We start from the raw sequence: 17,146 nt of genomic DNA, 5'->3' as shown, positions 1-17,146 counted from the left end.
GTTTTAACAAGGCATTGCTCCATTTTTACAGTAATGGTAACATGAAATGTAACCTTCTGGAAATAAATCCAACATATTGTTAAAGCAGCAGCATGGTTTGTGTGTACACTAGGCTCAGAGGTGAGGTTTTCTTAACTCCTGCAGCTTACTCACACATAGATTCAAATCACAGTGAGTTGTGTTTTTCTAGGAGAAAACTAAATAAAAGAGCAAAAATAATGAGGTAAATACATTGTCTTTTATGAAAGCACAATGATCTGTAACATCTAAAAATCAAATATCAAATATTTTTGTATTTAATGACCAGTCATATAAAAGCATTAAAAAAATAAAATAAACTTTTTAGTAAGCAGTTATTGCAGGTGGATTGTTAAAGAAACTCACCATTGTTTTGGTAGACTGTCCTGCTGACCAGAGTACCTGTTAACTGATAAAATCATGGCTCTTTTCTAAACTGGGTGACACTCCACTTGAAGTCCCACACACTGTTCTTCACTGTCAAATACATCCGTCACCATGGATACTAATAGATGCATTGCTCACCCAGCTGCTGTGTTATGTGCTGTGTCCCTGCAAATGCACCACCAGTAACTGACTATTTTAGGGATGAAGTGATATTTTTCCTTTTTATTTTAACTTTCCTATGCTTTCTCATTTTTTAAGTCTACAATGAAAAGGCAGTAACAGGAAAATATAGCAGAGATTAATGTGTTTGACCTAAATAATATGAATGAAGCAGCAGGACAGAACTTAAATGTGTCTGTTTTCTTTTTTCTTTTCAAGCTATGACTTAAAGGAATACTCAAAGAGATTGAATTGATGTTTTCATCTAATTCTTACAAAAATAGCAAATCACAAAATGTGAGATTTGTGAAATGCTTGGAGCCCACTATTGAACACATTGTGTGCTCCAGTCTCAGTATAGAGTATTCCTGTAAGTAAATGCTATTAGCAATAGTGGGCTCCATGCAAACATTTAAGGCAGCAATATTTTTCATTTGTTGACATGGTCACAAACATTTGCTAATTTACTCATCCAGCAGACACAGAGCAACATTAACATTCATTTAAAGTCATTTTTGGAATGAATGTACAAGGAATGAAGGTACAATATTCACTCTCCTTGCTGTGTTTTTGGTCTCACCAGCTCCTGAAGGAAATATCTGGCTCTGCAGCTGCTAAATGCTCCACTATGTTCACCAGCTAGTCCCTAAGTGTGTCCATTTGCTGTTTGGTGCTGAGCAGGTAGTGTACTAGTGTTTTCACTGAAAACATCTACCTTTTGCTGGCGCTGCTGGAAGCAAGGCTGATAAGAGCGGTGAGAGTTAACCCAAACAGTAAGGTTGCAGGCCAGAAAACTAACACAATAAACTGAAAGACTGTATAGCTGTAGGGAATTGCAGAGTTGGGTGATAATCTTTTGTGAATCCTTATAAATTATGCATAGTCATTTTACCCTTTGATGTAGATAAAAACATTGATCGGTGGAGCTTTAAACATATTAACATCAAGTAAGTATGTTAAAGGAGGCCTGATAGCTGGACAGCCTACCAAAACCTGATGTATTGCTGCAAGTAATTATGGTATATCCTGGTCACAATTCCAACAGTATCCTAATATTTTACAACCTGGGTCATTATTTCATGATTTCAGCCACCATTCCACCATCTGATTACATTTTGCTTTTTTTTTTTTTAACTTGTGTGAAACTAAATACAAACCAAGTAGAAAATAAACCAAATTTTCCTTTAATATTCTGTTTCACTGAAACACACATTAATAATACAGACATTACAATACATATAGGCAACATGAGTTTGAGGAAAAAGCAATCTACTGGTCAGTTCAGTTCTATTTTTGCCCTGCTGTTAGCCATGTCTGTCGTCCTTTGGTCCTTAGAAAAATACTGTACTCCACTATTTCTTTCTCATCTTTTCTTTTGTCTACTTGTAGACCACAATGTGACCTTTTGTGACCCAATATATCCTATAATTTATTACAGTAATTTATTATGCATCCCTGTGGGGATGAACCCTTTTCAAATTTATCACCCCATGGGCCCCCCTCTGGTGCCACCTCCAGGACAACTATCACATTTTTAACCTTCTAAAACAAAACTCTAAAAATAACACAATAATCAGTTTATTGCTAGATTCAACTAGCAATTTCATATTTTACAGTGTAATAAATGTTTAACCCCTAGTGGCAGCTAGCCTGGCTTTAAATGTTTACTCATGTTCTTTTGGTAAGGTAACAAGTGCTTTTTGGGGACAAATGCAAATTGTCAACACATAAGCTTGATATCAACATTTAACCACAGTCACATATACAATTAAGTGCTGCTCAAAGTCTGTGGAGTGAAAGTGAAGCAGCGCAAATGAAGCTACCTTCAACCTACAGGTTTTCGTTTACTGTATTACAACCTCTAGATTTTAAATATCACACTTCAAATATGCTTTGGTGAAATATCCAAAAGACTGTTAATATCTCCTGCACAGTGATTATAACGATAACAAAGATGTGGAGAATATTTGGGCCTTGCTCATAATCCAATGAAGAATCACAAAGCTATCACAAGACCAGCAACAACCTTCAAACTGCAACACTGACAGATGTAGCATCCATTAGCAACCATTTAATACTGATACAATATAAACCACTTTTCACTAAAAACATTTAAGTCTGTTTTAACCGTGAAAGCACAGGCCATGTGGGAAGATGCTTTCTGCTTTGATGATACCAGGTAGTGATGTGAGCTTTTAGCTTTTTGTCAGCAAGCAATAACCATGTTAAGTGTTCTTACTCAAGAAAGCTGCTCTGACTCTTTTTAACACATTGTAAGAAAAAAGCAACCTTGTGTATTTAAAGGATAAGGGCTGGAACTATCTATAATTTTCTTGTGTCAACAAATCCCATGAAAATACGAAACCAACAATGTTGTTAGTCTGTCTCTAAATACTTTCTGACTTCCCTACCCTGTCTGTGGCATTCAAGCCCATTTGTTCCTACAGAAGACGTTAATCTATTAAAATGTACGTATAGTCTTGTTTTTAAAAAAGCTGCGTTATTTCCTAAAACAGCTGGTCACTGTAGTTTTTAGCAAACATTACTCACACAGAGTATTATTTTCTGCATGGTTTAATATATATGTTTCTTGAATTAAGTGTGTGGACCATAGACTATACAAAGATAGAGGTAGCAAGGTGTGGCGTCACCTGTTGGTTTGCATTGGAGCCAGTTTGAAGCCCAGAGTTGCAGCTCATGGTTGGCGCCATCTTTTCCATCTATAGCCAGGATCTTCAAATAATGAGTGCAGGGTGTTGCCTTCCATGCTTTGGAAACACGCCCCGCTAACTTGGACCCAAACTAATGCTAGCTTACTGACAGAGAGGAGGTAGAGCAGCAGTTGAGCCAAATGTCAACCACAACTGTTAATCAACACCCACATGGCAGAGCTACTATAAATCTTCAAATCTTATTAATGGAGCAATAATTTCCAAAATGACCACCAGCACACTTATTAGAGGCCATGAATTTAGAGACTGAGACTATAATGACTCATTGAAAAAAAATGACTATTTCTAGAGAGAAGTTGACGCTTTTGCCAATGATTTTCTGAAGCCAGCATCTAGTGGCCGTCGGTGGCATTGCAGACTAATATACTTCCGCTTTGAATTCTGCCTCTTGCCATGGTAGTTGCTGCTTGGTATGAACCTGTTGCCTCATAGCGACCAAGATAGCTAGAGTGCTAGTACATGTAAGCTAGCAACCCTAGTTAAGTGTTAGTAAGCCTGCTATCTAGCTCAGACAGCCACTGTGATTGACTATTGCTAGTATATTTCCAGTTGGCTAGTGTGTTAGTGATTTGCTTACTGGTAGTTCTTACATTACTGTCACTTGATTCTAGCAGTACCTTTTCATGAGGTGCACAAAGGAACTTCACTGTGCCCCTTTCTGGTGTGCCAGGTCTTTAGTAGGATAAAGTAATTGTTGGCTTTGGTCTTTTCATAGGATTTGTTGGCACAAAGAAAAATAAAGAATATTGCCAGAATGATCCTTTAACTTTATTTGCTGGTGGCTACATACAAATAAAACTCTTGATTTAAACTGTATTCACAAGGCAGTGCTATAATTGTGTTCTTCTATTGTCTACTATTGACCACCACACTTCAACATCTAGTGATAAAATATTGCTGACATACATAACTGTTACTATTTCCTATGGCAGTGACATGGATCAGCCCCCCTGCAAAGGACAAACATGAACACCTGAATTGAACACTGAATAATGGGAAAAGCACTACTATCCAGGGTGCTCATGAACACTTCAAAGTACACTTAATCCTGGGTTATTTAAAAAAAAGGAATGACTATAGCCTGCAAGTATAATCTCATCCAGTGTTCTTCATCCTTGCTCATAGGCATGTTTCAGGACTTGTGGCCACCTCACCATTTTGTTGAGGCTCTTTCAAAAACCTTTCCACTTCCTGTGAGCCCACTGTTACACTCTCAGGCCTGACCTCCTCTGCTTTCTCTTTGTCTTTCTCCTCTTCCTCCTTTAACTCCTTCACCATCTCCTTCTCTTGCTCCTCTCTTGCTCCTTTCTCCTCTTCGTCATTCACCTCTATGGCTTTGCTGCACACCTCCACCTTGGCACTGTCTGTAACTGTGACATTCTCCAGATTGTCTGCTGGCACTGAAGGCTTGTTTCTGATAAACAGGAAGTTACAAGTAGCCAGAACCACGGCTGAGAGGACCACCTCACTTCCTGCCAGCAGGAAGACATACATGTAATTCTTGGTGGCATCAAGAAGCCGGCCTGGAAAATAGGAAAGAGACAGAAGGAATCAGATGAAAGGATGAAATGGGAGAACTACACAGAGTGATATAATTAAGTAAAGCTGGTCATCGATGAGATAATGCTAATTTACATGCACAAGTAGAAACTCCTTGATAACGCACAGCCTGCAGCAGTTACAGCAGACTTGTCACAACTAGTCTGTCTAAAATTTGGAGTACTAAGGAATGAGAGGTAAACTGGGTGACATGCAGCTATTTGCATGGGTTTTGATCACATGTCAGTTTGTCAATATTGAACAATACTGTAGATGGAGATGGATCTTTGCTTACTGACCTGCACCAGGTGGCCCCACCAGCACAGCAATAGACTCCATGAGCAGGACCAAGCCAATGGCACTGGAGAACCTCTCAGTACCAACTATTGCCATGAGAACCTCAAACTGCAGTGCACCCACCATGCCGTAGGAGATGCCAAAGAAGATGCAGAAGACCACTAGAGATGTGTAGCTATTAGCCTGGGAACCAATGTGAAATGCACTTTGAAGGGTTTGTTTTAGTTTTATATCAGTGGGTTAAACCTTTTCTTTCCAGTTCAAAAAGAGGATTTACCTACCTGTGATCCGACCAGGTCAGTGATTCCATTGAAGATCAAAGCAAAGCTGAAGAGGTAGACGCAACGAGGCCGCACCCATTTCAGTCCGGCGATCACCCCACATGTGGGCCGTGCAAATATGTCAATGAAGCCCAGGATAGTGAGCAGCAGAGCTGATTTGGTGTCCTCATTCCCCAGTTCCTTAGCATAGCTCACTACAAACACTGGAGGCACAAACAGCCCCAGTACCATGATGGATGCTGCCACGGTGTAGATGACAAAGCCACAGTCTTTGACCACAGAGAAGTCCAACAGTTTGGCTTTGGGCTTCTTCGTCTTCTTCTCTGACCCCTCTGTTCCCTCTTCTTTGTCCTGTTCCAGGACCTTGGCCTTGAGGCTCTTAGGGGCGACCAGAGGCTTCATTAGTGCGGCGCACACACAGCAGTTGAGTAGAATGCCACCCAAGATAAGGAAACCTCCTCTCCAGCCATACTGGTACTGGAGGACCTGGCCCAGTGGTGAGAGGCAGCACAGGGCCACAGGGCTTCCTGCAGCTGATAGCCCATTGGCCAGAGGACGCTTCTCACTGAAGTAGCGGTTGAGCATAATCAGAGATGGTTGGAAGTTCAGGGCTAACCCCAGACCTACAGCAAAGGAAAGAAAGTTTTATATTCTTATACTTTCATTTCCCATCATAAACTTACATTTAATCGTCTAATACTTTCAGATCCATTGTTTTGGTGCCAATGTGGATTTGTAATTTCCCCAAAAGAAGAGGTCAATCTGCCTCTAATGGGCTTATATACACTAGTGTGATGACTGATACTTTGTCTTATTTGTGAGTGATATGCATGATATCAATATGCATAGTTGTAAGTAGGAACTGTTTAGTAAATTCTCCTCATCAGTGCATTTGAGGATGTCTGTATCAATCCTAACTACTCCACACAGTGTTTTTACATTATGTAGGGGGCATACATGTTCACGCTAGGAGTTAAATTGCTCTTTAAAGCCAGGCTGTGCAAGTTTTGCTGTGATAGAAGTCACTGTGGTCACAAGTGACAAATACAGGTAAATGGTAAATGCTAAAAAACAGTGCAATATAGCAGTAGTAGTAGTAGTGAAGACTTGTCAAGTCATAGAAATGACTCAGTAATGTCATTTACTCAACAATATGAAGTTAGCTTACATTAGCTAACACTAGCCACCATAAGTTACCAGACCAAGTAAGGCTATAACGGCGAAAACTTTGACAGTACAATAATAAAGAAAGTGCGCATTTTATTGCTCATGAATTCAACTTTTCCTTTGTAAGAGGAGGACTGCGCTTAGAAAGCAAAGCAGAAAAAGAGCTTCAGGCAAGACCCACTCACACATCTGGTTGACACTAGCTAGAATCAAAGTGGATTGTCTGTGGAATCAAAAATTGCATGCTCCTGATTAGTAGAAAAGCATCCTCTACTACCCAAAAATACTTCTTCAGATGACAATCATGCTGTTTGTTGTACTAATAAGCATAATCTTGTCCTCAATAACTCTATGTCTCTGCCAGTAATGTTAGCTAACATTCTTGTAAGGAAAAAAGTCCCAGATTTATGGACTAATTAATTGCATTAATGTCCTTTTATTTGCAATAAATTTTATTAAAGATTCAATTTTGCGGTCCTTAGACCTTCATCAGGTAAAACTCACTTCTCTTGCCTGTTGACATTTCCTCCTACGCACCTTCCTACAAGAAACTGAAGGTGTGCATGAGCCTTTACAGTTAACATTTGGACGTAATTCATCTACAGTCCCACTGAAACAGCTGGGACAAACCACAAAAACACACAGGCAAGCACGCTGACATTTATAAAAAGGTAATCTAATATAATATCAATGGTTGTTGATGTAGTGCTAATGTTACTTTCAGTCTGCTATCTTTCATGTGGCTATATTTAGGAATTTGACTAATCACGAAAACTAGAATACAATGTCTCAGATTACTTAGATATGAGTAAAATAATATACATTTTTGTCAAAAGACTGAGATTCAACTAAATCAACATGGTGCCAAATTAAAAAAGTGCCAAAATTAACACTGTTGGTGACAAAATCCACATTCCTCGCTCCATTCTCAAAAATGCATCAAACTAAGCTACTGTAATATGAGGCTTCAGCAGTCTGAGTTAGCCAAATTGAGTGGATATATTCCAAAGTTACCATCTTTTTCGTACAAAATTCCCTCTGTGTTTCCACTGACTGTTTTCTTGCTGAGCTGCACTTTTACACACAAAGTGCTGAAGATTCACATAAGCTTCAGCAGAATTTCTGAATGCATTTTTGCACATAAATGAATGTAGGAGAAAAATATTCCAATAATACTCATTTGATAAATGTATACTGAGATAAATGTCAAGTTTTTAAATCATAGGGCTTTAGAGGAATGTATCCTTATATTATGTCACTATTAAGATATATCCTAATGTCAGCTTGCAGGAAATATAAACTTTCAGCAGACAGTCAGACCTGTAATGACCCCCGTAGTGAGGTAGATGTGGATGATGCTGGTGGAGAAGGAGGCCAGGATCATTCCCAGAGAGGCGAACAGGCCTCCCACCATCATCACCGGACGACAGCCAAAGCGGTTCACCAGCACACTGCAGAGAGGACCTGAACACAGTGTAACACACTCAGTCAGGCTGTGTGTGTGTCTGGGTAGTTTGTTGCTTCTTTTAGTGTGAGAGACAGCATGTAAATAAGAGAGCTTCAAAGGTTTTGGAGGCTGAGAAGATGAAGTTGATATTGATCTTCTCATCTGAATCTGGGTATGGCAGCATACAGTAGAGTAGTTGGACCTTTATATTAATATGCTTAATATGCTTATTCTTTTTCTTGCAGAGTTAGATGGGAAGTTTGAAGAATGTAACAAAATCTAACTACAAGCACCTCTAAAGCACACTTTATCTCGTTATATCTCAGTCTCCATTGGTTGCCTGGCAGCTGTTCCCAGCCAAGTAATAGTCCTGTACATAACCCCCTTTGTGGACATTAGCTTCACAAAAGTAGTGTCTACTGTTGTGTCACCTGCTGTATGTGTGTATTGTGTGAATGTATACAAGCAGTAGCCTACCTGTGCCATAGAGCATGGCCAGCAGGATAGAGGAGATCCAGGCGGTGTCGCTGTATCCCACCCCAAACTCCCTGATCAGCTCTTTAAAAAAGACACTGACCGCTTTAGGGAAAGCGTAGGAGAAGCCTGTGATGACAAAACAGCCAGCAAGCACCGCCCAGCCCCACCCTCCATCTGGAGCCTTCACCCCCCCTGCACCCACATCCACTGCCACGCCTCCCATGGTGTTCTAGGGCTGTGTCTTAGTGGAGGCAGACAGAGAAGCTGGAGAAAAAATGAAAACAATAACATCGAATTCACATTTGAAACTGCAAATGCATCTAAATCAGTTCTGCACCATGAATACTGGCCATCAGCAACAAGCCACATTTAACATCACTGTTTATCATAACCATTTTCAGATTAACTCTGATACAATTATTACTCTCTGGAATTGCCTGAAACTCTTAAAGCTTTATCTTCATTAGAGCAGAGCAACACCCTCCACTCTTACTGAAAAATAAATATATATATATATAATAATAAATAAATAAATAAAATCTCAGACTTTGGCACCCTCTGGCTGAAATATAAAACAGACTAAAACATACATATCTGTGTGTAGGGATACACAGAAGTGATTGGTTACTGTGGGACAGAGAGGCTCAGACAGGTTGTGATATGCACACCTCAGAAATCTTCACAGCCACACATAATGTGTACCAGCCGTCCTGGCGTCAAATACTGCTGATTGGCTGAGCAGAAGATTGGGATTTTCAGGAGCACCGAGACCAACCTGCGACTGGAAATAAAACAAAGAACATCAGAAAATTAGTCTATCTCTTTATTTCAGATATTCCAATTTTTTAGGTCTGCGAATGGATGGAATTAGTTTCCAGGTTTCTTCTTCAATTCCTTTATATTGCATTCATTTTGTAATACAAAGGGACTTTTTCAGGGAGCAAATGAACGTTCGCTAAGCCCCGCACCACTTATTTGCTGATAAGTAATAACCTTGGTAGCTTTATCACTGGAAATTCATAGTAATTTTTGAAACAGTGGGTCCTTGATTTCAGACAGAGGTATACAAAAGCAAGCTTCTTATTTCTAGCCAGTGACAGTCTGCATGCTGAGATGGTAACTGTCCTAGCAGCTGAAGCTAGCCAACTAATCAAGCTAACATTCATGAGTTGGTTTAAAACGTTGTCATCAGCTGATTTTACATCTTTCAACGGACTCATTTTAAAATGGTAAATGGACTATACTTATATAGCGCCTTTCTAGTCCTCCGACCACTTTTTTACACTATGAGTCACATTCACCCATTCACACACATTCATAGGCTGATGGCAGGAGCTACCATGCAAGGTCCCAACCTGCCCATCAGATGGAATCTAATCATACACACACATTCACACACTGATCAGGAGCAATTTAGGGTTCAGTATCTTGCCCAAGGACACATCGACATGTGGACTAGAGGAGCCGGGAATCGAACTGCTGATCTTCCAAATTAATGGATGACCCACTCTACCTCCTGAGCCACAGCCACCCCTTAAATATATATTTATGTTAGAGGACAGACTTGTTGCTGACTAGAAACTCTGTGTTACTGTTCTATTGAAACATGACCCAGCCACACGGAGATTACCATCACTGTTAAGTCTGTATACGTTATCAGGGAAGCCTAGTTAAATTGTTGGTAGTCATTACTAACCTGATGTATATATATTGTATTTCTCATTTGTTTCAGACCACCTACCTGCCTTTGATACATGCCATAATTGAGTCTACTGTACTGCTGTGCTGAAATAGGGATAAATCAGTCACTAAATGGTTAAAGCTCCATCCTGTCTCCAAGCATAAGATCAGACTCTAAAATAATCATTTTTGGCTGTTTAGTTACATAGTTGGCAAGACAGCAGATGCAATCATCAACCTACAATTCATAGATGACTCCCTGTAACTCCTGAGCTTCAGCCACCATTCTAGTTTAGAAAAATCATAAAGCTTTTGTTTTTTACAGATTCTCACAGGGAAAATATTTTGAAAATTGGTCAAAGTTGTGGTACAATGCTTTACTTTCGAGCTACATCCACTAGTTCCTCAGTTATGGGACAATGCAGCAGGACAGTCAAATCAACGAAGGAGTTTTTGAGGCAAAACAATGAAATGTTCTTAACTGACCAAGTCTGACACCTGACCTCAATCCAACTGATCACACGTTTTACTGCTGAAGACCAGACTGAAGTCAGAAAGCCCCAGAGGCAATGTGAAGACTGCAGTATAGGTGTGGCAGAGAGTCACCACCGAAGATATCAAGTGTCTGCTGATTTCAGACAGTCATTGACTGCACAACAATCAAATATAGTATATGGCTTTATTACCTTTGTGAGACCTCATTTGGGTCACTCTAAGGTGATAAAGAAGCTTTCTGTCGACTTAAAGATACCTTTTGGAGTTTCTAACCTCTAAAAGCAGTTTTTTTGGCATTAAAATGGCCAAATATCCAATAATTACTTCATTCAAACACAGATAGTTGCAGTTGCACCCACATACAGATTCCAATATTTTCCCCCCATCACCTTCAGTCTTTTGTATTTACAAGCCAGCAGTAAACAGAACAACAAGTGTGATTTACTGATACACTGTATCCTATCATGCTTGGTAATGGGCCAGCACTGTTGTCTGTGATTTATAGCTCCACTGGGTCTCTGCAGCCAGACGTGGCTTTTACCACTACAACTATACATTAGTACCTCAGCCAAGAACACCCGCACATGCAGGCTTATGTGCATAAGATACAGACCTATGAGTTCAAATTTATTAACATCTTAGTTCTCTCTGGATTTCTAAAAATCAAAGCAGTGAAGACATCAGCTAATATACAATTTCTTGAAGAGCTAAAGGAACGAGTTTAATGCAGGCTGAGCTCAGGCCAAAACAGCCAAGAATCCAGTGTCTCCAGGTAACATGATCATTTCAAGCCTCACGCTGACGGGAATCAGACGTGACCAGCCTAAAAAAAACTTAGGACCAACAGAGCCTGTGTGTTTCAGTCAGTCCCTGTGGCAATATGCTGCATTATTAAACAGTCATACACAGATTTGAAAAATATCCTGAGTACATTGTTTAGACTGCAACATCTGCCTTCATCAAAATGTCCTCTGAGTCTCCTTGGATGGAGGATAAGTCTTGACGTTACAGCTTGTGCCAAAATCTAACTAATTGATGCTGCTCAGGTGCACTCTCTGATTTTAGCAGACAGTAGTTCCCCAAAGTCCTAAAATAAATGTCCAGCCAGCTCAATGTTGACATAAAAACTTGAGTTGAGTTTGAGTTTTAAAACATCAACAGTGTGCTGGAAATTTGGGGACACTAGTGGGTGCATTAACAAAAATGTACCTTTAGGCCTTGAGGGTAGATTCAACAAGTCCAAAAAGCAGAAAATATTTCAATAACATTTAACTTTTACAAATAATTTATCTGCAATTAAAATCTGTTATTCTGAGGGCCCCTACTGACCCCAGTGTGTTTGCAACTTTTACATGGTCCATTCCTCCACAGGATTATAGGCATATTCTTAAACATTGCCAAAAGCATCTCAGGTCAACTGCACAGCTGCTGTCCTAAAAGCCAGGTCCTCCCATTAAAAGCATAATTCTCTTACCCAGAAGGCTAATATGTAATGTATAATGGACGGTATAATGAGATAATGTTGTATGTTATGTAACTTTACATGCTGCATGACACTGGCTCTGACCCCCAAATGTTAGCTATTCATAGGAACAACAAAAGCACACATCAGCTGGGATTTCAGTGAGGCAGGTTATATTAACAACTGATTAGCTGATTATGTGTGATGTGAAAATTGTATCTTATAATGATAAGCCCACAGAGAATTATCAACCAACTCTGCAGCCCCCCTTCGCTCTATGGAGTATTTTAGCCTCTTTGAGATCATTTGGTTTTCCAGGCTGCAACTTTAATGTTTCAGTTCATTCTCACTGCTCTCATCAACTGTTTCCAGCACCAGCAGGCAGCAAGAAAGCTCTGATAAACATATTGTACACTACCTGTCCACCACCTAACAGCAGACAAAGTTAGCAACTAGCAAGTGAACATGGAGGAGCCATACACAGCTAACAGGAGAGTGAATTTTGGACTTACATTCATCAGGTGTTGATTAACATTGACTTGAATTTAATGCTAATGTTAGGCTGTGTGGGCTTGAAGTGTAAATAAGCAACTGTTAGCTTGTCCTGCTGCCCCCAAGTGGCCAGAGATGAATGAATGCATCTTTAAATGTTTAATGTGAAAACAGTTAAGTGCATTGACAACAACAAAAGAATAATTCAAGGTATTGACACATAAAGTGCTAGTGCTCTGGGACTTAGCAATGGCATAAAGAAAACTGAATGTGTTATCATTCATCATTTTTAAGTTAAAATAATTCAAATTAGTGTATTGGCATGTTACATGACACACACTAACCCTAACCATCCCCCTCCTCATGCCTAAACCAAACGGGTAGTTCCGGGTCTGAAAAGTGAAGCCAATGCGGAAGTGCCTTAAACCTGCATCTCTTTAATGGCCATCAGGGAACGACTCCACTGGCTCCAAAAAGAAGTCTGATTGTGTAGAAGTCTATGAGAAAATGACCCTACTTCTCACTTTATTTATTACCTTAGTAAACAGTTTCCTATGATTTCCCTATGATGTTCATTTTGTTAATTATGGCCCTATTTTAATTTAAATTTGATGATAAAGCAGGGTATGCTTTAGGGCGTGGCTACATTGTGACTGACAGGTCGCTATTACAGCAACAACGTTGGTTAGGTAACATAACCAAGGTATAACCTCAGATTCAGAGTATAGGCGTAGCTCTCACTATTTCAGTGTGTTCTCAGGTCATGAAAGTTAATTGTAACAGTTTGGTTGCCTAAAAAAGTCTTGTTCAGTGTTTGGTTGTACTAAAAGACCCTCTAAGGAATCAAATGTTCATTTTTTCCCAGTAAGTACATTTTGTTTTAATGGTTTTAAGCCTGTTTTTCACTAGTGAAAATTAGCATTAGCATTATCAAAGTTAACCATAGACTGTAAATGCACCGTACTAACCAAGCTAGCAGCTAGCGTTAGGGTCAACTCCACCCTCTTGTCCAATTATGGTCACTTCTCATCACTTCTGGCTCCAAAAATCCAAGATGGCAATGATCAAAATGCCAAACTACATGGCTACGTCCATTATTTTTATACGATCTATGGCCTAATCCTAACTAAGTGAGCGTGTTGTGTAGTAAAATGGGTGTGTCATGTAGATACTGGAGTTCACAATGTTGGGTATATACGTCTGTATAAACAAATCAAATTGATATTTTTAATTTAAGAAAGGTTATTAATAATTATAGTGATAATAATTTCATATCTATCACTTTAGTGTCATGCCCTTCACATGAAAATGTTTTCAACTTTTTTCCATTTAGTTCTCTCTGAGTAAATTACTCTATATTGTATAAATAGAAATTTCGAGTTTCAATACTATCACAAACAAATCCCGAGTTGTTCAGTGTTAAGTAACGTCACTCCACACATCATCCCTGCATGAAGATACAGTATTTAATGAGGAGTCTAACCTGTTCTGTCTGGATGTCGCTGCATGCCTCAACTCTTGTCACGACATGTACCACTGGCTTGCATCGCGCGAGAAAACGTGCATCACAAATGACGAAATATGGTCCCAAATAGCCAATAAAAGGGTGTCACTGGGAGTGTGACAGACGCCTCCCTCTGCTTCACTCACACCAGTCCCACACCACAGACATGCGTATGTAGGCTATATAAGAAGAGAGAGCGGCCCAGACTGCTGAGCTTCTTACCGGGTGATGCTGAGAGCTGACCCTCCTCCTGCCTCCTGACTCCTGCCTCAGCACCGGAGCCGCGTTTCTCCCTGCACGTCTGCCTGCAGAGCGGCTGCCCCCGTGCTGCTGGGTCCTAATGCCCCCACTTCACAGGCCTCCCACTCTGCTATTTTGGGCGTTTTGTTTATTTGAACAATGTAGGGACTGGTTGGCTCTCTCTCTTAGGTCTGGGGATTTATCCAAATAAGTGCTTATAACAAGATTAAGATCAAGGACAATTGGGAGCCTAAAATACTGGGATGCAGTATCTTTGATTAAAGACCAGACAGCATAGATCCCAATTGCACAAAGTGGCTTGACAGACATAAAAAGGAATGGTCAAAATCGAATTAGCTATTATAGTTCCTAGAACGGGTCAAGCTCCAAAAATGCCAAAGCATACACTTCCCATAATGCAACTGAATTATGTCTTTCATTAAATCCTCCCTGCTTCATAAATGTCCAAAACTTTCTCAATACTATGCATGTGGTTTGTAACGCAGGTTTTCTGATTTCAATTTGTAGTCTCCTGGCCCAAGCTAAGCCCTCATGTTGTTTTCACAGACTTGTCAGAAAACAATATAGTACAGTTTACATGAAGTGATCTTGATGTGTAAAACCAGTAAAGTGCCCCTTTAAAAAACTGGGTTTTATTGTTTTTATTAGTGAAACAACCTGTCTGGCAAACTTGTTTAGCTAGTTTCTTATCACTCAACTTAAAGGACAGTTTTTCAAGTCTGTCTTAAAACAACAGTCAGGTGCCCAAATGAACACTGAAATAGGTTTGTTTTAAGACAGACTTGAAAAATTATGAACCTATCCTTTAACCTAGAAAAGCAAATTCAGATTAGACATAATCCTTTCCTTTTCAATAAAAATAGTTTTTATAATGTTTTTTTTTTTTTTTTTTAGCTATGTTTGCACTCAACATACACCTGCTGTATTTAAAAAATATATCAAACAGATGTCAAAGTTAAATAATAATTATGGGCACAATGGGCTACAGTAGATTTTGACCTTTTAAAAAACACACAAAATATTCTCAGAAATTATTCTTGCCACAGAGCATGAACTGTTTGGCCACATGGGGGCAGTAGAACAGGCTAAAAACACAATTTATATTATCATCTAACAAAGTTGTTGTGACTAATATGCTAGCAAACAATTATTCATTTACACTTCCAGGGAGGAAAGGATTTTGGTGTTCAGCTGCTAAACGCTAAACTATGTATGTTCACAAGCTAGTCGCTAACTGTCTAGTGCTGGGCCGGTGCATCATCACTGAGACTGAACCATAAAACCAAAACAATGAGCTGAAAGATGCTAAAATGCAGTTGGGTAATAATTATCAGTGGGTTTATCATACCTTTCACATGATGCATTGTTGATATAAAAATACTGATTGACTGCAGCTTTAAGAACTAGAGAGATTCATGCTTTGGGGTATGTTTGCTTGATTGAAAGGTGTCTTCTTGTATTACAGTCAGCTGGAGGTGTGTTGCGCTCTTTCCTGTAATGCTCTGATGGACAGAGTGTTAATAATAAGGGGATAAATAAACTGCTGTGCTGTTGCTGTGGGGAAGAGACTGTGGTTTGCTGACGTCAACACTCCACTTCCTGTCCCACTTTAACTCTGGACAGAAAGCATGTGTTTTTGTGTGTGAATTGTCTCTCACTCACACTATAAAGTCACCCCAGCATTTATCTAGTCATTTCCCCCTGGAATTATCCTCCAGATGGCTTGTGTGAACGTGGATGCTCACATGTTTTTCTATTAGTGATATACAAAGACATTTTCTTCATGTATAGAACTATAAGCCAAATAAATCAATTCTATTTTTTTATTGTAATCCACATTCACATTGTTCTCTGTATCCTTTCCCTCTTTGGTTTGTGGATTTTCAGTGTGGCAGTTATTCTTATCCTGAGCTGGAGATCCTGCAGGGAGGAGCAGCGTGACCTGTTGTATAACTGTCCTGACTGTGCAGCAGGATGCAGGTGCTCAGGTTGTCCGACAGCACCGCCCAGTGGTTACATCATGTCATTGCTGTAAGGAGTTATTTCCTTTCAGCCCCGCGCTGGTTTACTATTACGTGCAGTTTTAAAGCTGCACTGTGAAAACCTGCTCTTTTGTGACACCTTCTGTTCGAAGAAGCATTTATTTTTTATTTATTTATTTTGGCTACGTGGGAGCAGCACAACGTGTTTAAAATACAACACTGACATAATATCAGCTCATGAAGTTGTTATAGTGAGCATAATATTAATTACCAGTAATACTAATATTAAAGTTCAAAAAATATGTTTTTCTTGTTTCTCTCAGTTGTGAGTTTTTTTGACCTTCACTGTGCAGAATGATGTACGTGCAGAATTTTTTTCACATTCATCTGCTAAAAGTGGAAAGTTTCTCTGTGCTCATTGATAATCCAATTTTAAGGGGCGGGCCTACAAGCAAGATAGGTTACATCACAGTTTGGAGGCCAATCCTGGTCCAATTTACACGAGTGTGATGTGGAAACTTGAAGCCTCCGGTGCACATACACTGAGAATGGACTTTATACTGAAGTAGGAGACATACTGTGTCCAGCAGGAAAATATCTGAAATTAAACATATTTGCATATTTGTAGAATCCGGAATTTGTAATGAGGGAGAAGGAGTACTGTAGATATCATTTTAAGGATTTTAACAAGACAGCTGAACTTTTATGTGGAAAACCATATCAGACACTTACTTTTATTCAAATTGAAGTATTTTATATACATTTT

General features: G+C 39.5%; 1 protein-coding gene across 3 annotated transcripts; it reads right to left on the bottom strand.

Annotated features, from left to right (window-relative positions):
* Nucleotides 1-1,725: 1,725 nt before the first annotated feature.
* slc16a3a (solute carrier family 16 member 3a) lies at nucleotides 1,726-16,277 on the bottom strand. Of its 3 annotated transcripts, none has more exons than XM_042392653.1 (7): nucleotides 14,117-16,277; nucleotides 9,173-9,285; nucleotides 8,505-8,768; nucleotides 7,901-8,044; nucleotides 5,414-6,036; nucleotides 5,135-5,315; nucleotides 1,726-4,819 (listed from the first exon to the last, which is right to left on the bottom strand). In XM_042392653.1, the coding sequence occupies exons 3-7, from the start codon at nucleotides 8,725-8,727 to the stop codon at nucleotides 4,416-4,418; spliced, it is 1,575 nt and encodes a 524-aa protein (XP_042248587.1). In that variant the 5' UTR covers nucleotides 8,728-8,768; nucleotides 9,173-9,285; nucleotides 14,117-16,277; the 3' UTR covers nucleotides 1,726-4,415. The 3 variants fall into 3 exon arrangements, with proteins under 3 accessions (XP_042248587.1, XP_042248588.1, XP_042248589.1); XM_042392654.1 differs by having other exon boundaries at nucleotides 14,360-16,277; XM_042392655.1 differs by lacking the exon at nucleotides 14,117-16,277 and adding an exon at nucleotides 13,602-13,639.
* Nucleotides 16,278-17,146: the final 869 nt, after the last annotated feature.

The sequence above is a fragment of the Thunnus maccoyii genome, chromosome 18 (assembly GCF_910596095.1).
Source record: "Thunnus maccoyii chromosome 18, fThuMac1.1, whole genome shotgun sequence".
Classification (NCBI taxonomy): Eukaryota; Metazoa; Chordata; class Actinopteri; order Scombriformes; family Scombridae; genus Thunnus; species Thunnus maccoyii.
Note: the sequence above shows the minus strand (reverse complement) of the source record. Positions and strands in the feature narration are given on the sequence as shown.